Genomic DNA, 21,389 nt, shown 5'->3' with positions numbered 1-21,389 from the left:
ACCATTTGTTGGCAATGACAGAGGTCAAACATTTTCTGTAAGTCTTCACAAGGTTTTCACACACTGTTGCTGGTATTTTGGCCCATTCCTCCATGCAGATCTCCTCTAGAGCAGTGATGTTTAGGGGCTGTTGCTGGGCAACACGGACTTTCATCTCCCTCCAAAGATTTTCTATGGGGTTGAGATCTGGACTGGCTAGGCCACTCCAGGACCTTGAAATGCTTCTTACGAAGCCACTCCTTCGTTGCCCGGGCGGTGTGTTTGGGATCATTGTCATGCTGAAAGACACAGCCACGTTTCATCTTCAATGCCCTTGCTGATGGAAGGAGGTTTTCACTCAAAATCTCAGGTGTCTTTTATACTGATAACAAGTTCAAACAGGTGCCATTAATACAGGTAACGAGTGGAGGACAGAGAATAAAAAAGAGAATAAGTTACAGGTCTGTGAGAGCCAGAAATCTGTGTTTATGGACTATCCTCTTCAATTCAAACCACAGGTTTGTGCGGAGACTGAGATGGCAATTGTAAAATGTTGGTTATGTTGCCAATGAACCATTTCTTTGTGGATTTTGATGTGTGCTTGGGGTTATTGTCTTTCTGGAAGATCTACATGCGGCCAAGTTTCCGGCTCCTGGCAAAGGCAACCAGGTTTTTGGCACACATATACGGCCAAAATATTATATTGCAGTATTTTTTTTTCTTTTAAATTGTCAGTATTTGACGGTATTTTATATATTTTTAAAAGTTCTAATTTTGCTTTATGAGTAGTGCATGACCTTAAGGTGGCAACATATACATTCTAAGTGATTTCAATGGGTCTTTTTCCATTCTGATTGTTTTATAGTGTTCAATTCAACTTCAAACCCAAAAAAGTCATAATTTTCATCAATTTCTGCATTTGAGATCATATCCACACTGCAACGTCGGGCTGCACAATATGGGCAAATAATCTGGGCCTTATTTTTAACCAAATTTTGCAATTTGACTTGCCATTTAGAGAAAAACACTTTGGTTAACTGTTGGAATCATGGAAATAGAATGTCTATTCTAATTATATAGAACATAATAGTGGGCACTTTTAAAACAGTGTTGTTTGACATGACGAATGAAAATGCCAGGGAGGAGTTATTGTGACAGGGTAAGAACTGATGTGTTGATAGGTGTTTCCTGGGTTTCCTAGGGGACCCTATAATCTTTGGCTACATTTAATGTTCTCTTAGCTACTTCATGTAGCTAACATATTCTTGCTTTGCATTTACCTCTTTAATTTAGAAGACACTGTTGCACAAACAACATGCTGATTTAGGTCTACACAATCACTGGTATTAACAGGTTGTATAGCTCATTACGCTTGCTCTTACTCAGTACTGTAATGAAACAGGCAGGGAGCAGGTCTCGAACCCTCAACCTTCAAGCCTGAAGTCCAGCTCGCTATCAACTGTGCCGCAAAAGCATGCTGAATCGGCAGAGTCGATATCCGCGTTTATAAACCCAGGGTCGCTACAGTACATTTATTAGCTAGCTAGCGATTAGCGGCTAACAAGATTTAGGAACAACTAGCTAAGAAAAGTGAACTAGCTGTTTGCAGATATGAGAAACACAAGCTAATAGTGTAATTATAGAATGCTAGTAGATTTATATTAAGAAGCAAAGTGACAACTGCTTCGTTATCATCATTGACCATGCAGACTGAACGCAGGAGTCTCGTGGTTGAGGAACATCAAATGCGCTCCTTGAGTGACAGGGGGCCTGGCTAGGTCTGTGTGGAAAACGGCATAGTGAGAGTGGAGAGAGATGACTCAAGTAGTGAAGTAAACCATAAAAATGGACGTTATACACTGCATATCACATTTAACAAACCAAACATTAAAATACCGGGATAGAAGATAAAGTAAAAACTCAAACTGGTCTGTGCATCAATATCGGTATTTTGCTAAAAACAGTATACCGCCCAGCCCTATGCTAGATTACGGATACATAATTTATAGATCAGCAGGTAAGGTTGCTCTCTCGACATGCAAGATGTTCTTTTCCATTCGGCCATCAGATTTGCCACCAATGCTCTTTATAGGACACATCACTGCACTCTATACTACTTTGTAAACTGGTCATCTCTGTATACCCTTCGCAAGACCCACTGGTTGATGCTCATTTATAAAACCCTCTTAGGCCTCACTCCCCCCTATCTGAGATATCTATTGCAGCCCTCATCCTCCACATACAACACCCATTCTGCCAGTCATATTCTATTAAAGGAACCCAAAGCACACACATCCCTGGGTCGCTCGTCTTTTCAGTTCGCTGCAGCTAGCAACTGGAACGAGCTGCAACAAATACTCAAACTTAACAGTTTTATCTCAATCTCTTCATTCAAAGACCAAAACATGATGTATTGCTGTCCCTACCTTCTTACCCTTTGTGCTGTTGTCTGTGCCCAATAATGTTTGGACTATGTTTTGTGCTGCTACCATGTTGTGTTGCTACCATGTTGTTGTTATGTTGCTACCATGCTGTGTTGTCATGTGTTGCTGCCTTGCTATGTTGTTGTCGTTTTAGGTCTCTCTGTATGTCGTGTTGTCTCGTTGTGATGTGTGCTTTGTCCTAATATATATATATATATATATTATCCCAGCAGGATTGTAAATAAGAATTTGTTCTTAACTGACTTGCCAAGTTAAATAAAGGTTAAATTAAAAAAAATCAATTTTATCAATTCTATTTATATGATTGAAATAACACCCACTCCACATTCTGTGTCTCAACCGATGGCAGGCACAACACAAACACCTCAGGGTTTAAGGGGGTCTAAGCTACAACATATGAGAAAATAAGAAAAAAAAAAGATTCATTCGCATTTTTTAGATATTTGAATAAAACATGTTTTCAAGTAATTAGAAAATAGTTTGACAACCCTGTTGTAAGCTTTGTCACTCAACTGTTATTCGTTATTTTTTTGTTGGTATTTTACCCCCCCTTTTTCTCCCCAATTTCGATCCTGTCTCATACTGGCAACTCCCAAACAGGCTCAGGAGAGGCTAAGATGGAGTTATGCATCCTTCAAAACATGACACGCCAAACTGCGCACTGAGATGCATTGCCTTAGACGGCTGTACCACTCGGGAGGCCCCCATTTATCTTTTCCAGTGAAGATGACAAATGTTTCATGTTAGGGTGGGGTATACAAAATGTGTCAACTTTGAGCACATCTCCTAAATGTTTTGGCATTCAGGTCCAAAACGTAACTTTCTGACCACTTCTACCATGCTCAAATATGTATGGAAAGTTTTGTTCAAATCAAAAGGGATGCGGTCAAAAAAAGGTATTGAAATCAAATGGAATGACTCTATAGGAAGGGCTATAAAGGGATAATTCAGGATATTGGCAGTTAACCCCTTTATCTACTTCCTCAGAGTAGTGTTGCATGGTATACTGAAACTTCTGTACTTTTTCGATACAAAAGAAAAAACAGTTCTGGACTAACATTTTTGTTACATTCGGTACTTCTGTCAAACGTGTCTCACGTGATTGAGAGGATCGAGTCTGTCCATCAGCGCAGACCTTTTATAGCACAAAGAGTAAAGTGCCTGCTCCGCTTACTCATTCATTGCTAGAGTTATCTGGGCTGCTCCCCACTCAAGCTGCACATAAGTTAACACACTTGAATAACGCAACACGGCATATAGAAATGTTGAAACTGCTCAACAGAGAAAGAACACTTAAAACCCGAGACGATATCGGTAGCTACCAGCTTTAATTGTAGGCTAAATATCCTTTCTAACTTAGTAGCTGAATTCAGTACCCCTGGCTGTGACTGGGAGTTCAACAGAGAGGCACACAATTGGCCCAGCGTCGTCCGGGATAGGGTTTGGCCAGGGTAGGCCGTCATAGTAAATAAGAATTTGTTCTGAACTAACAGTACAATAAAAATAATAGTTTCAACAAGCAGTTGCCAATAAAATAAATCTTAAATGGAAGTGATTGTTTATCATCTGTAGCCCCATGAAATCTACTAAAACAATCTCAATAACTCAATGCATACACAACTACTATTAAATAATATGCATTCACCAGTATTGTGAATAGACCAAGGCTACATCTTGATCTACCCAGTTTAGCAATAGAGATATAAGATACAAATAGATTATTACCATTATGTTGTTTTGTAGTTAGGTTGTTTTTACCAATGTCACATTAACTGTATGATTGTATAATTGATTAATTAATACATACATGGCTGTCTAAAAAATGTACATAAAAATGTTCAAATGTAATGATTTTGAACTCAAAATATGCCCAAATATTGAACAGAGCACTTGGGTGCATTCAGAAAGTATTCACAGCCCTGGACTTTGCCACATTTTGTTGTGTTTCAAAGTGGGATTAAAATTGATTTAATTGTTAATCTTTGTAAACAATCTACACCAAATAATCTGTAATGTCAAAGTGAAAAATAAATAAATAAGTATTCAACCCCCTGAGTCAATATGTTAGAATCACTTTTGGAAGCAATTAAAAGTGCAAGTCTTTCTGGGTAAGTCTGTAACTGGATTGTACAATATTTGCACATTACTCTTTAAAAGATTATTCAAGCTCTGTCCAGTTGGTTGTTGAACATTGCTAGACAGGCATTTTCAGGTCTCACCATAGATTTCCAAGTTGATTTAAGTCAAAAAACGTAACTAGGCCACTCAGGAACATTGAAAGTCGTCTTGGAAAGCAACACTAGGGTACATTTGGCCTTGTGTTTTAGGTTATTGTCCTGCTGAAAGGTAAATGTATCCTTGTTTGTTGGAAAGCACACTGAACCAGGTTTTCCTTCTTGGATTTTACCTGTGCTTAGCTCTATTGCCACAGGTGCCACAGGGTTCAATTCTCGGGCCGACTCTTTTCTCTGTATATATCAATGATGTTGCTCTTGCTGCGGGCGATTCCCTGATCCACCTCTACGCAGACGACACCATTCTATATACTTTCGGCCCGTCATTGGACACTGTGCTATCCAACCTCCAAACGAGCTTCAATGCCATACAGCACTCCTTCCGTGGCCTCCAACTGCTCTTAAACGCGAGTAAAACCAAATGCATGCTTTTCAACCGATCGCTGCCTGCACCCGCATGCCCGACTAGCATCACCACCCTGGATGGTTCCAACCTTGAATATGTGGACATCTATAAGTACCTAGGTGTCTGGCTAGACTGCAAACTCTCCTTCCAGACTCACATCAAACATCTCCAATCAAAAATCAAATCCAGAGTCGGCTTTCTATTCCGCTTTTATCTCCTCACCAACTTCAAACATCAGCTATCCGAGCAGCTAACCGATCGCTGCAGCTGTACATAGTCTATTGGTAAATAGCTCACCCTTTTCACCTACCTCATTCCCATACTGTTTTTATACTGTTTTTATTTATTTACTTTTCTGCTCTTTTGCACACCAATATCTCTACCTGTACATGCCCATCTGATCATTTATCACTCCAGTGTTAATCTGCAAAATTGTATTATTCGCCTACCTCCTCATGCCTTTTGCACACATTGTATATAGACTGCCCATTTTTTTTTCTACTGTGTTATTGACTTGCTAATTGTTTACTCCATGTGTAACTCTGTGTTGTCTGTTCACACTGCTATGCTTTATCTTGGCCAGGTCGCAGTTGCAAATGAGAACTTGTTCTCAACTAGCCTACCTGGTTAAATAAAGGTGAAATAAAAAAATAAAAATATTCTATTCTCTATTCTTTTTATTTTTAAAAACAACTCCCTAGTCCTTATCGATGACAAGCATAGACATAAAATGATGCAGCCACCACCATGCTTGATAATATGTAGTGACTTGTTGTGTAGGATTTGCCCCAAACATAAACGCTTAATTTCTTTGCCACATTTATTGCAGTTGAACTTTAGTGCCTTATTGCAAATAGGATGCATATTTTGGAATATGTTTTATTCCGTACAGGATTCCTTCTTTTCACTCTGTCAATTAGGTTTGTATTGTGGAGTAACTACAATGTCATTGACCAATCCTCAGTTTTCTATCACAGAAATAAAAACTGTTTTAAAAAAGTCACCATTGGCCTCATGGTGAAATCCCTGAGCGGTTTCTTTCCTTCCTGTTCAAATGGGTTCAAGACCCGGGCTCTGGTTGGGCCACTCAAGGACATTCAGAGACGTATCCCAAAGCCACTCCTGCGTTGTCTTGGCTGTGTGCTTAGGGTTGTTGTCCTGTTGGAAAGTGAACCTTTGCCCAGTCTAGGTTTTCATCAAGGATCTCTCTACCATAAAGGCTTGATTGGTGGAGGGCTGCAGAGATCTCCCATCTAAACAGAGGAACCCTGGAGCTCTGTCAAAGTGTCCATCGGGTTCTTGGTCACCTACCTGACCAAGGCCTTTCTCCCCAGATTGCTCAGTTTGGCCGGGCGGCCAGCTCTAGGAAGAGTCTTGGTGGTTCCAAACTTTTACCATTTAGGAATAATGGACACCACTGTGTTCTTGGGGACCTTCAATGCTGCAGAAATGTTTTGGTACCCTTCCCCAGATCTTTGCCTCAACACAATCCTGACTCGGAGCTCTACGGACAAATCCTTCGACCTCATGGCTTGGTTTTTGCTCTGACATGCGCTGTCAACTGTGGGACCTTTATATAGAGAGGTGTGTGCCTTTCCAAATCATGTCCAATCAATTGAATTTAGCACAGGTGGACTCCAATCAAATTGTAGAAACATCAATGATGATCAATGGTAACAGGATGCCCCAGAGCTTAATTTTGAGTCTCATAGCAAAGGGTCTGAAAACCTATGTAAATAAGGTATTTATTTTTAATATTTTTAATAAATAACCAAAAATCTATTGTGTGTAGATTGATTTTTTATTTATTTAATCAGTTTTAGAATAAGGCTGTAATAAAACACAATTAGGAAAAAAGGGAAGGGGTCTGAATACTTCCCGAATGCACTGTAATTGTATGTGTGAGGTATAGAGATGAAACTGAAACTTATGTGACTTGTAATGTTAAAAACACTATAAAACTTATGTGACTTGTTAAGCAACGTTTTACTCCTCTACTTATTTAGGCTTGCCATAACAAAGAGGTTGAAATCGTATGGACTCATTGACATTTCAGCTTTACATTTTTATTCATTTGTAAAAGTTTTGTAAAACAAATTCCACTTTGACATTCGGCGGTATTGTGTGTAAGCCAGTGACAAAAAATCTCTATTTGGTAAATGTTTAATTCAGGCTGTAACAAAATATGGAAAATGATAAAGGGATGTGAATAGTTTCTGAATGCACTGTATTGTCTGGATCAAGTGCCATTATTGTTTCTGTTATGTTATTGTTTTCGTATCATTATTGCTAAGGGATTAGTCCTTTTTGAGGTCAGTTCAATTTTAGTTATTTTTTAATATCACGCTTTTCGATTATGGTTTCGATTATATTTTTAGACATGAAATCTTCGTTAATTCCATTCTTTTATTTTTAGGTTGTGTGTATTGTTGTGAATGGTTACATATTTTGGAGCTAAAAATAGAAGCATTTCGCTAAACCCACAATAACATCTGCTAAACATGTGTATGTGACAAATAATATTTAATTTGACTACGCATAATGTGGGTTGAATGCTGTTATGACACAGAATAAAACAATTCATTAAAGTCCCATGATGGTAGTGATTGCCCATTACTTCTTATCACATATTAACCAGAATTTCTTTACATTACTTAGGGCTAGGGGGCAGGATCCTGAATTTCTGCCTGACTGACGTGTCCAAAGTAAACTGCCTGTTACTCAGGCCCAAAAGCTAGGATATGCATATAATTGGTAGAATTTGATAGAAAACACTTTGAAGTTTCTAAAACTGTTACAATGTCTGAAATCCTTTTTTTTTGGAGGTCACAGGCATTTCCAATGAAGTCTATGGGTCTATATTTAAAAATTCCTCCCAGATTGCAGTACCTATGGCTTCCACTAGATGTCAACATTCTTTATACGGGGTTTCAGGCTTGTTTCTTGAAAAACTAACAAGTAATAGTAGTTTTTCCGAAGGGAGCTCAACAGGAAAAGTATGCTTTTGGGTCGTGTGAATGAGGGTGTGCTCTTCGTTAGTTTCCTTTCCTATTGAACACTGTTCTTTTCGTCTGACATATTACCGTTTATTTACATATTAGGGTACCTGAGGATTGAATAGAAACATTGTTTGATTTGTTTGGACGAAGTTTACCGGTAGCTTTTTGGATTCCTTTGCATGTTGAAGGAGTGGATTACTGAAAACAATGGCGCCAACTAAACTGACTTTTATGGATATAAAGGATTTTATTTAACAAAACGACCATTCATGTTGTAGCTGGGACCCTTGGGATTGCAAACAGAGGAAGATCTTCAAAAGGTAAGTGATTTATGTAATCGCTATTTGTGATTTTGTGAAGCCTGTGCTGGTTGACAAACATATTTTGATGTGAGGTGCTGTCCTCAGTTAATCGCAGGGTATGTTTTTGCCATAAAGCCTTTTTGAAATCTGACAAAGCAGTTGGATTAACAAGAAGTTAAACTTTTAAATTACATAAAACACTTGTATGTTCAATATTACGATTTTGTCATTTGAATTTGGCTCTCCAATTTCACCGGATGTTGTCGGAATTATCCCGCTAGCGGAACACCTAGCCCAAAGAGGTTTTAATAAACAATTTCAGTTGTTGTGTGTATTACATTTGTTTTGTTTTATGCCTTTATTTCCAAGACATCATCTCACCTCTATAGAGCTGCTGCCTGTGCTTTTCAACAAAATCATTATTTCAGTAGTTCTTAAAAGTAAATCAGGCAGACTGCTCAATACTAACTATCAATCACTTAGATCAGGGGTTCCCAAACTTTTCTTTTAACCCCCTTCCAGCATTGGGGAACATCGAACGCAGGTTAGCATGCTGTTTAAACAGTTGGAGACAGACAGAAGTGTGTGTTCATAACAATTCAACTCTTCTACCTTGTTACAATAAGTTAGTCATTATTAGTGAATGTACATTATGCATGATTAAATATGTAATAAAAAAAGGCATTTTATAGTGATTATTGCAACAAACAAAAAAAATCAGGTTAAACTATTTTCATAAAATAATTAAATTACTAGCGGGTCTTATGATTGTGGAAGGCTTATATTTAGTCTAGGTATAATTTCACAAGTACTGAATTCGTTAGATTATTACTGACTGTTTAAATGCAGCGTATTTGTCCTTTAAATTGTACGACATAGCTTATTTAGAGAAAACATTTTAAAAACTCACCCAGAAGTTAGAAAAACTCATGCAACCCACGAAAATGTAAAGACAATAAGAGAGGTGTGTTGCAAATGCAGATGTCGGATCTTAACTCAATCACTCTTTTTCTTATGCATTTAGGAAATTCAAATGAGCCTTGTGATTGGCAAAACATTAGCAGTTCTCCTCTCCATTCAGCAGCAGTCAAGTAATTGTGATCAGGGCTCGCCATCTTAAAATAATGTTCCCTCTTGCTCGAACGCTATAGGCCTATGTCCTATTACTGCAACATTAAAATGTGTCTGAAATTCAGCCACACACATTAACTGTAATTTTATATAGATTAAATAACAGAAGGTTGGTCTCAACTAGGGTACGACATAGAAGTGTCTAGTGTATCCTAAGGTTACAAATGAACTGTCAAAATGCAGTTCAATCTTGGTCTAGCTGGTAGGGCCACTCCCTTTAGAGCGCACATATAGGCCTACCGTGTTGGCGTGGGTTAGATTCTGGCCCAAGCCCTTCTGTCACAAATAATGCAATCTCCAGATTGACTTGATGTAGTTTGAAGTTTTCAAATGGTACCCTGACCTGTTCACCGGATGTGCTACCTGTCCCAGACCTGCTGTTTTCAACTGTCTAGAGAAAGCAGGAGCAGTAGACAAACTCTGAATGATTGGCTATGAAAAGCCAACTGACATTTACTTCTGAGGTGCTGACCTGTTGCACTCTCTACAACCCCTGTGATTATTATTATTTTACCCTGCTGGTCATCTATGAACATTTGAACATCTTGGCCATGTTCTGTTATAATCTCCACCTGGCACAGCCAGAAGAGGACAGGCCACCCCTCATAGCCTGGTTCCTCTCTAGGTGTCTTCCTAGGTGCTGGCCTTTCTAGGGAGTTTTTCCTAGCCACCGTGCTTCTACACCTGCATTGCTTGCTGTTTGGGGTTTTAGGCTGGGTTTCTGTACAGCACTTTGTGACATCAGCTGATGTAAGAAGGGCTTTATAAATACATTTGATTGATTGATTGATTCAAATATGGACGGGGGTCTTTTCTTAAATTTTGTCGATAAGAAATGACCATACCAGATACTTTTGGATAAGATAAATAGTAAACAAATAAAATTACAGTACACAAACATTAGTTAACATTCATACAAAGTGTCAGGTAAATTGCCACAGTAGATTTGCTGTGGTAAATGTGGAAATACTTTATTTTTGTTGTACAGAATGCTTGTAAAATAGATTTTTTTTTTTAATCGCCCTTAGTTTGTTAAAAAAGGACACATTATTCTGATGACAATGCCAGCCAGAGGGCGAACATATCTTGAAAGGCTTTAGTTGCAAGCAGGACTAAGGCAGAAAGGAAGAGGCGAAGCGAGAGGGATCACTCTCGCGAAAATAAGCCCAATGGGTTGCTATGCCCTCCAATGCCCACCCATGGCTGCAACCCTGACCAGTCATGTGAAATCCATAGATTACAGCCTAATGATTTTATTTCAATTGAGTGATTTCCATATATGAACTGTAACTCAGTAAAATCTTTGAAATTGGTGCATGTTGCATTTATATTTTTGTTCAGTATAATAATCTATGTAACTAAAGTGATTTGGTCAAATGTAACGGAGTAAAAAGTAAGTTCCTTTCCTGAGAAATTAATTACAAGCACAGCCCACAGAGAGTAACTAGAAAAGTACTAATTCAAAGGGCATTAGTGGACCGGATTCGAACTCATGCTTACTCTAGCATATGTATGCAGTTGTCAGTGGCTGTACCCACTGGACCACACTGAGATAACCATTTATATATTTAGCTTATTGCTTGCCTTGGACACATAATAAAACAAAAAATAAAATATACCCCTTACAAATATTGTCATTTTATTATAATTCACATAAGAACTCTCACGAGACATGCTGTAGCCTGCACGTAGCCTACATAGGCTACTTTAACTGACGCCCAGTGGACCTGCAGTCTAAATTATTGTATAGCCTACACACACCGCTTCCAGCTGCCCCCTGGCATCGATTCAAAATAATAAATAGACATTCAAATCCTACTGCTGCAGGATAGCTTTCCTCCTCTGACAAAATAGGTCATATTAATTAAGATCTGATATCTGTAGGCTGACACTTATTGCCAAATTCCCCTGACTTGAATAAAGCTACCTTGTTTCTTATAGTTACCGCCCGTAACGGGTATCCTGGGTTAAAGTATAGACTTTTTACAGTTACGAACCGTAACGGGTATCCTGGGTTAAAGTATAGACCTCTTACAGTTACGACCCGTAACGGGTATCCTGGATTAACATGTCATCTCTTAAACTTGAAGGCCTTTTGTTACCATAGGTTTGTTTCATTGGGTAAAAAGCAACATTCATGAACATGCATAAATAACCAGGCCTTGAATCTTGAGCCTTATTTCTGTCTTTAGCCCTTAAAGGGTTAACTGAGGTATAGTGTAACGGCTTGCAGTCTACCAACCATGAAGGGTTATCTGAGGTATTGTGCTAGGCTTTGGACCTGCTCATAAAATGAGGTCAATGTGAATCAGATGGATGTGTTACGCTCCTGCTCACATAAAATGAACCAGAATCAGATGGGAGTTTTACCGAAGGTCCTTGGCTTCCGCTGAAGCTTTCACCTCAGCCAGCGGGATCAGAGTTTACATACGTGAATGCAGCAACATTGAATGGTGTGGAGTTTCCACCCTCAAAAGTTTCAACTTAATGGTTTCCACCTCAGCAACTTGTTTTACATTTCTACCTTCATTCCCCTACACCACATTCATACCCAGCCACAGTTACACACATAACAGTACATACTTAGGTATTAACTCAAGGACAGAACTACATACATTAAAAATAAGAATACAAATGTTTACACACTTGAGCCGAACATTCCATTCATCAATAATAAACTCGGCAAAAAAATAAACGTCCTTTCACTGTCAACTGCGTATATTTTCAGCAAACTTAACATGTGTAAATATTTGTATGAACATAACAAGGTTCAACAATTAAGACAAACTGAACAAGTTCCAAAGACATGTGACTAACAGAAATGTTATTATGTGTCCCTGTCCGATGATGCTGTGACACACCGCCCCAGACCATGACGGACCCTCCACCTCCAAATCGATCCCCCTCCAGAGTACAGGCCTCGGTGTAACGCTCATTCATTCGACGATAAATGCAAATCCGACCACCACCCCTGGTGAGACAAAACCACAACTCGTCAATGAAGAGCACTTTTTGCCAGTCCTGTCTGGTCCAGCAACGGTGGGTTTGTGCCCATAGGCGACGTTGTTTCCGGTGATATCTGTTGAGGACCTGCCTTACAACACGCCTACAAGCCCTCAGTCCAGCCTCTCTCAGCCTATTGCGGACAATCTGATGGAGCACTGATGGAGGGATTGTCCATTCCTGGTGTAACTCAGGCAGTTGTTGTTGCCATCCTGTACCTGTTCTGCAGGTGTGATGTTCGGATGTACCGATCCTGTACAGGTGTTGTTACACGTGGTCTGCCACTGCGAGGATGATCAGCTGTCTGTCCTGTCTCCCTGTAGCGATGTCTTAGGAGTCTCACAGTTCGGACATTGCAATTTATTGCCCTAGCCACATCTGCAGTCCTCATGCCTCCTTGCAGCATGCCTAAGGCACGTTCACGCAGATGAGCAGGGACCCTGGGCATCTTTCTTTTGGTGTTTTTACAGATGGTGTTAATTGCCCACCATCTGTAAGCTGTTAGTGTGTTAACCTGTTCCTCCTACCCCCTACTTTTTCGAACATTCTGTTAAAAATCGCGCAACATTTCAGCGCCCTGCTACTCATGCCAGGAATATAGTATATGCATATGATTAGTATGTGTGGATAGAAAACACTCAGATGTTTATAAAACTGGTTAAATCACGGCTGTGACTATAACAGAACGTGCGTTTCATTGAAAAGTGCAGGAAAATCTGATCACTGAAAATGGGAAAATATATCCATGCGCCACTTCAACCCATTGTTAAACGTGAACCACATTAAATGGGGCCGAGGTTGCAATACCTACAGCTTCCACACGATGTCAACAGTCTTGTCATTTGCCTACGATTTGTTTCTTGGTCAAACAGACACGAGGCAGCGCAGTTCTTCCGGTCTCCGACCTGATATTTTGGTTGAGATTTACCCGGACATTATTTCCAGACGTACAGCTATAGAATATACATCGCCTCGTGATCAATTTGATCGCTTATTAACGTTTACTAATACCTAAAGTTGCATTACAAAAGTATTTCGAAGTGTTTTGTGAAAGTTTGTCGACTTTTTTAATTTAAAAAAATGACGTTACGTTATAAAACGCTATTTTTTTCCTTGATCACACAGTCTTCATAGATCGATATCTAGGCTATATATGGACAGATTTAATCGAAAAAAAGACCCAATAGTAATGTTTATGGGACATCTAGGAGTGCCAATAAAGAAGATGGTCAAAGGTAATGAATTTTATTTGTGCGTTTTGTTTAGCACCGACTATGCTAATTATTTTGTTTACGTCCCCTGCGGGTCTTTTGGGGTGTTACATGCTATAAGATAATAGCTTCTCATGCTTTCGCCGAAGAGCATTTTAAAAATCTGACTTGTTGCCTGGATTCACAACGAGTGTAGCTTTAATTCAGTACCCTGCATGTGTATTTTAATGAACGTTTGAGTTTTAACGAGTGCTATTAGCATTTAGCATAATACATTTGCATTTCCAGATGTCTAGATGGGACGCGTGTCGGGTAGGAGCAAGAGGTTAACGACCGTTCCACAGGTGCATGTTCATTAATTGTTTATGGTTCATTGAACAAGAATGGGAAACAGTGATTAAACCCTTTACAATGAAGATCTGTGGAGATGTGGATTTTTACGGAATTATCTTTGAAAGACAGGGTCATGAAAAAGGGACGTTTATTTTCTGCTGAGTTGACTTTGCTCTACTGATGCAGGCTCTGATATCCTAATGTCACTGCACCAATGTTCATTCAATAACCTGAGAGATTCTCCCAACATCAGCTAGTCAGTGAGCTGAGCAGAGTATAATATAATATAATACAGAGCACAAAAAAAGTCCTTACTCTACTTTTATGTGGCTGCGTCCAGTATGTAGGAACTTAACGGTAGTTTCGCGAGCCAATGCTAACTAGCGTTAGAGCAATTACTGGAAGTCTACAGAAACAGCTAGCATACTCGTTGTTCCAATAGATTTCCAGTTATTGAACTGACGCTAATGAGCAACTTCCTTCAATCTGAACTGAGACTCTATCCACATGCTTATCTGACTCTGGGGAAGTAGATAAAGAGCCTTATTGCCAAAATACCAAACTATCCCTTTAACTCAAGGATAGTTCAGAATGTTCAGATGTAACACAATTCTATTTCCTTCAGCGCAGGGTGTTTTTGTTCTGTTATTCCCGTTTTTATGCCAGAGAGGGAGAAGAGAAACATACACACATGGCAATATTTTTTCCAGACAGTAGAGGTGTCAAACGGGAGGAGGGGATTTGCCATAAATCTGTCACATAACGCCTGGAAAACAGTTTAAAAAAAATGATTGGTCCAATATACTGGCACACACAACATTCTCGGAGGGATCAGGGATCTGTAGAGGGGACTGGAGTAGGGGGTCAGCAATTTGCACTGGACCACCTGTACAACAGTGGAAGCCGCTGAGGGGAGGACGGCTCATAATAATAATGTCTGGAATGGAGTCCATGGAATGGTATCAACCACATGGAAACCACGTCGTTGATGTGTTTGATACCATTCCATTGACTCCATTCCAGCCATTATTATGAGCCGTCCTCCCCTCAGCAGCCACCAATGCTGCACAAGACGCAACACACACACAGGAAGCAGGGTGGTGAGGGTTTGTTACTAATATGCAGAGTGATACACACACGCACATTGTGCGCCAGGGTAACACCGCCCGTTATCACAGGAGTTAAAGTTATTGTGGTCACAAAATACTAACCTCCACAAATCACACATTCTGCCAGCTATGCTGGTTAGGCTCTGGAAAGAACATGCTTTAATGGGCACAGTTTGTGCCGTTCATTGTGTGGAGTGCCACCACGATCTTGCACGCTATCGGCAGGCAGGTCCAGACACTGGCCAGGACCCCAAGGCCTTGCATCCTGGACTAAACAAACGCTCTTCCTCAGGCAAAAGAACAGGAAAACATCAAGAAATAAAACACAGCACTGCCAAACTGCCAGGAGCTGGGTCTAAAAAGTTCTCTCCATATATTTTATGTGATTATAGGCACTTTTGGAAATGATGATGGGTACATTACTCAATAAATGTATTAACTAATTTGCACACAAATAAACTTGACCTTGGACAAAATACTGAAACAATGAAAAAAGACATACAAGGTGTGGATGCCTATTTAAATGTAGGCTTCTTACAATAAACAAATAATCAGAAGTAGGCTTAGTAAAGAAAAATACATTGCAACATTTACTGGATATTTGAAAGGGAATTGGAAAGGGGGATACCTAGTTAGTTGTACAACTGAATGCATTCAACTGAAATGTGTCTTTCGCATTTAACCCAACCCCTCTGAATCAGAGAGGTGCGTGGGGCTGCCTTAAAATCGATATCCATGTCATCGTCGCCCGGGGGAACAGTGGGTTAACTGCCTTGCTCAGATGCAGAATGACAGATTTTGAACCCGTCAAACGCTTTTGTATTCATCCAACAGAATACTCCTTTAATTTCAGAGTTATATGAGGGGGAGAACACTGATGATCCAGGATTTTGGGGAAGTGGCCTACCCATACCCAGTCTTACTGCAGTGTCCTAATTGAATACAAAAGACAAATACTGTATGCCAGGGGTGCCTGCTGGTTTTCTGTTTTACCTGATAATTAATTGCACCCACCTGGTGTCCCAGCTCTAAATCAGTCCCTGATTAGAGGCCAAATGGAATAGGGCTGTATGCCATAGTGCGCTAAAGGGCACAGAATAGCCTATACCAGCCAAATGGAATCACTTTCAGAGGCACAGTCCCATACTGACTGATTCACAGTATTTTCATTCTACTCAGTCATGATCTTACAGCTTAAATCTTGTGCCAAAGTCTCTGCAAAATGGTTAACCATCTGTTGGAATGACGCAGCTGAGGGAGAATTTGTTGTTGAGAAACCAAAACCAGGAAACAAACAATTTGCCTCAATAACTCCTGATGTTTTTGCACCCATTGGCCTGCAGAAAGGTAGTGAATAGTCATTACCTCCATACAGTTTTGCTTTTGAGCAGTGGGGCCTACCACTTGTGTTGTAGGCTATATTACCTCTTCATTCACAAATGCCAAACACAAAAACCTCCTTCCTGGTTTTTCAACCTATTCCTGAGTTAATAAAAATATATGATGTGTGTGTGTGTGTGTGTGTGTGTGTGTGTGTGTGTGTGTGTGTGTGTGTGTGTGTGTGAGCGTGTGTGTGTGAGCGTGTCATGACTCACGGCCATTCCAGGAAAACCCAATTATGATCATTCCCACCAAAGATATAATCATTTCAAAACATCTTGTGGGTGCCTGGAGGCATTTTTGGAGCCAACCTTATATGGAAAGCGTCAAATGTGGGACGTCTCTCAAATGTGAGAGGTTTGTTTAATGCAATTCCAGTAATGTCCAGTACAATAAACATCATGTTTATTGTGGGTAAGTAGCAAAATAGAGTGGCTGCCTGTGTTCAAATGTTCCATGCTTTCATAAGCATTGAGCTTATCAAAAGACTCACAACTACTAAACTTGAAACGCTATTGACAAAACAATTTTTAGACGTAAGAAACAATATCTGACAATTTATTTAAAATACAGTATAAAAAAAATTCAAAATTCAAAATAAAAAAATATTTCGGTACAGGCATCTTGGAAAGGCGAAAAACACATTGGGTGAAACCAACATAGGCCTATCGCAATACTTGTATTTTTGATCTACATCCACATTTTGATCTACAAGATTTGATCTAGACTACACCCAGTGGTTATATGAGATGCCAAAGAGTTGATATGAGTTATACAACGGGTGGGTTTATCTTGAATGCTGATTGGTTAAAACCACATTCCAGCCGGTATATATTCCACAAGTTACCACAGGCTAAATCTATGACGTTAAAATGCCCATTTACTCTGTTCCATCTGACTGTGCAATCCACTGTCTCATCAGCCCAGCCAAGCAATTTATAAATTTGCTCTCCACTATAAAAAGCATCGAGACATTATCTAATTTCTTTTAGACTAACATTTAGTTTTCAACAGCAGAGATTTGTATAAACCTTGCTGTCTGTCTCTCCAACATTTGCAACATTGTTTCAATATTCAAATTCGATCTCCAGCTGTCCCATAGTAATGAACCTGCCTGTCTGTCTGATGAGACGGACAGACAGGCAGTGTTTCTCAGCCAGTCGAAATCTTGAATCAGCTGGCATAATTTTTATGGATATATACAAAGAAATGTAAATTGAAAAGGTAAAACGAAGTGCAGCTAGTTTGCAGTTTTCCAGCTTCAGCTTGAAGTAATTGTGTTAGCTGTGTTGTTGGCTAGCTCCTCTGAACGACAACAGTGTCCTAACGAGAGAGCACATTTTCTATGTTAGACGAAATTGTGCCTCATTATCTCATTGTTATGGATGTATCCAAATAAATGTCACTTGAAAACAACTTGAACAAATGCAAATGCAGCCACTCTGCTGTTATTTTGACGTGACTGTAAATTAGCTAAGGGATAAGAACATTGACAGCCAGTATTGCAATGGAACATTTAAAACGAATGATTGGGTCACAACAAAAAGTCTGAACGACTGGGTCGCGTTTCTGGCAACCAAACAGATAGAACGAACGACCAGCCGGCTTGGATAACAACCCTAGATTTGTGTCGAGACTATATCTTGTGGAAGGATGAAATACACTGATCAAAAAAATAAAGGGAACACTAAAATAACACATCCTAGATCTGAATGAATTAAATATTCTTATTAAATACTTTTTTATTTACATAGTTGAATGTGCTGACAACAAAAATCACACAGAAATCAAATTTATCAACCCATGGAGGTCTGGAAATTAAAGTGGAAAACCACACTACAGGCTGATCCAACTTTGATGTAATGTCCTTAAAACAAGTCAAAATGAGGCTCAGTAGTGTGTGTGGCCTCCACGTGCCTGTATGACCTCCCTACAACGCCTGGGCATGCTCCTGATGAGGTGGCGGATGGTCTCCTGGGGGGGATCTCCTCCCAGACCTGGACTAAAGCATCCGCCAACTCCTGGACAGTCTGTGGTGCAACGTGGCGTTGGTGGATGGAGCGAAACATGATGTCCCAGATGTGCTCAATTGGATTCAGGTCTGGGGAACGGGCAGGCCAGTCCATAGCATCAATGCCTTCCTCTTGCAGGAACTGCTGACACACTCCAGCCACATGAGGTCTAGCATTGTCTTGCATTAGGAGGAACCCAGAGCCAACCTCACCAGCATATGGTCTCACAAGGGGTCTGAGGATCTCATCTCAGTACCTAATGGCAGTCAGGATACCTCTGGCGAGCACATGGAGGGCTGTGCGGCCCCCCCAAAGAAATGCCACCCCACACCATGACTGACCCACTGCCAAACCGGTCATGCTGGAGGATGTTGCAGGCAGCAGAACGTTCTCCACGGCGTCTCCAGACTCGGTCACGTCTATCACATGTGCTCAGTGTGAACCTGCTTTCATCTGTGAAGAGCACAGGGCGCCAGTGGCGAATTTGCCAATCTTGGTGTTCTCTGGCAAATGCCAAACGTCCTGCACGGTGTTGTAAGCACAACCCCCACCTGTGGACGTCGGGCCCTCATACCACCTCATGGAGTCTGTTTCTGACTGTTTGAGCAGACACATGCACATTTGTGGCCTGCTGGAGGTCATTTTGCAGGGCTCTGGCAGTGCTCCTCCTTGCACAAAGGCTGAGGTAGCGGTCCTGCTGCTGGGTTGTTGCCCTCCTATGGCCTCCTCCACGTCTCCTGATGTACTGGCCTGTCTCCTGGTAGCGCCTCCATGCTCTGGACACTACGCTGGCAGACACAGCAAACCTTCTTGCCACAGCTCGCATTGATGTGCCATCCTGGATGAGCTGCACTACCTGAGCCACTTTTGTGGGTTGTAGACTCCATCTCATGCTACCACTAGAGTGAAAGCACCACCAGCATTCAAAAGTGACCAAAACATCAGGAACATAGTAACTGAGAAGTGGTCTGTGGTCACGACCTGCAGAACCACTCCTTTATTGGGGGTGTCTTGCTAATTGCTTATAATTTCCACCTGTTGTCTATTCCATTTGCACAACAGCATGTGAAATGTATTGTCAATCAGTGTTGCTTCCTAAGTAGACAGTTTGATTTCACAGAAGTGTGATTGTGTTGTTTAAGTGTTCCCTTTATTTTTTAGAGCAGTGTAGTATGAATAAATTCATGAAAATAACATTTTTTTATGAAAATATTTCAATCGTTATTTGAATACGTTGGTAACCTGTTAAAGTGATAATGACCTCGAAACTGGTGTTTGGAGGATTTTATGGCACAGGTGGTGTTAGGCCCGAGACGGCAAACCGTGCCAATACCTTTCAGTTACTGCTCCCATTTTTTGGACATTAAAGGCATGTTTCAAACACCGACTTCGAGGGCATTTTCACTTAATTAACTCATTGTATTGTCCATTTTAATGTATGCCAAACCCTTCCAACCCAGCAAAAACAACATTCCCTAGAATATTAACTGAAGATAAACCATTCCACATCAAATAATAGTCTACTGATCAAGATTTCATTACAAACAATACTGCAATATTATTTATTATAAAACAATACAGTGTATTTTTGCAGAAGCTCTGCATCTGCAATGCAAAGACAACTCCACCTGGCCTCATATGAAAGCATAAGACCCAAAGGCAAAGCTGTTCAGGAAGATTTAGGCTTTCAAATGTTAGCGTAGGCAGGGGACAAGGCAAAAAAAAAACATAAGATTGTTTCTCCCATTAAAAATCCATAACAATTTAAATGTTTCTTCAGCGTCTGCGCAAGTTATCCATTTGCAAAGAAGCGCAACTGATCAGTAAATCTGTCCCCAACCAAGTGACAGCCGATTACATTCATGTTTACACCAACTACTGTATAACTTTCTCAAAAATAATGGCAACATGCCGATGCTAACTTGCACAGCTACAAAACTAGAAGCTAAAATCATGAGCTGATTTAGGTCCCATCTATCACACTGGATTACTAATACATTTCTACCCCATCAACATAAGCAGGATCAGCTGTCTCTATACACATAGGCTGCATCCTAAATGGCACCCTACTCCCTATCGACTTGCATAGTTAAATTAAGGTTACATTTAAAATAAAACAAACAAAACAAATTGAGTGCACTACTTCGTACCAGAGCCCTATGGGGCCCTGGACAAAAGTAGGACATTATATAAGGAAAACAGTGTCATTTGGGACACAGATATGACCTTAACAACAGAGCCAACCAGCCCTGACCTGGACTAGATGTTCATGGCACAAATTAACAAAACACATGTGAAAGGAGACAAATAGGGGAGAATGAGCCAGACAGACACTGCTTACATTTCAATGTTTCTCCAGCGTAGGGGATGTGCAGTTTGAATCGATCACAACAGGGCCCTGGAGTCAGAGACGTGCATCTGAAGAGATGGGGAAAAAGATGTCAAATTGGGTGTCAAATGAAAGCTAAGAGTAGAGAAGCACAATATATCGGTGAACATATCGGAATCGGACGATATTAGCTAAAAATCGTATCGGCCCGATGTCTAGTTTAATGGCGATGTGCAACACAGATGTCAAAGCTGACGCGCAAACCTATATAACGTAGGTACATGATGTAATGACGCCACGTAAAATGTTGTGCTGCATGTGCAACACAGCATTCCTAACCTAGCCCACAATGTCGTCTGTGTGGATCGAGCAGTCGTTTGAAAGAGCAAGAAAATTTCAGCGAGACAACTCAAAACGCGAAATCCATTAACATCAAGATAATGGAATTCATTGCCCTTGTCGTTCTCTTTCGTGCGTGATGTTGGCTTTCGCCGACTGGTCTTGCACCGGTACACAC

At 40.3% G+C, this 21,389-nt stretch overlaps 1 protein-coding gene across 1 annotated transcript in view; it reads right to left on the bottom strand.

The window, feature by feature from the left end:
• Positions 1 to 21,389, bottom strand: part of babam2 (BRISC and BRCA1 A complex member 2) — a 183,674-nt gene that overhangs the window by 155,751 nt on the left and 6,534 nt on the right. The window contains exon 3 of the mRNA XM_035752769.1: positions 20,885 to 20,961. Coding sequence (XP_035608662.1) covers positions 20,885 to 20,961 — 77 coding nt within the window. The remainder of the gene's footprint in view (positions 1 to 20,884; positions 20,962 to 21,389) is intronic.

Source organism: Oncorhynchus keta, chromosome 35 (genome assembly GCF_023373465.1).
Source record: "Oncorhynchus keta strain PuntledgeMale-10-30-2019 chromosome 35, Oket_V2, whole genome shotgun sequence".
In the NCBI taxonomy this organism is placed as follows: domain Eukaryota; kingdom Metazoa; phylum Chordata; class Actinopteri; order Salmoniformes; family Salmonidae; genus Oncorhynchus; species Oncorhynchus keta.
This window is presented reverse-complemented; position numbering and strand designations above follow the sequence as displayed.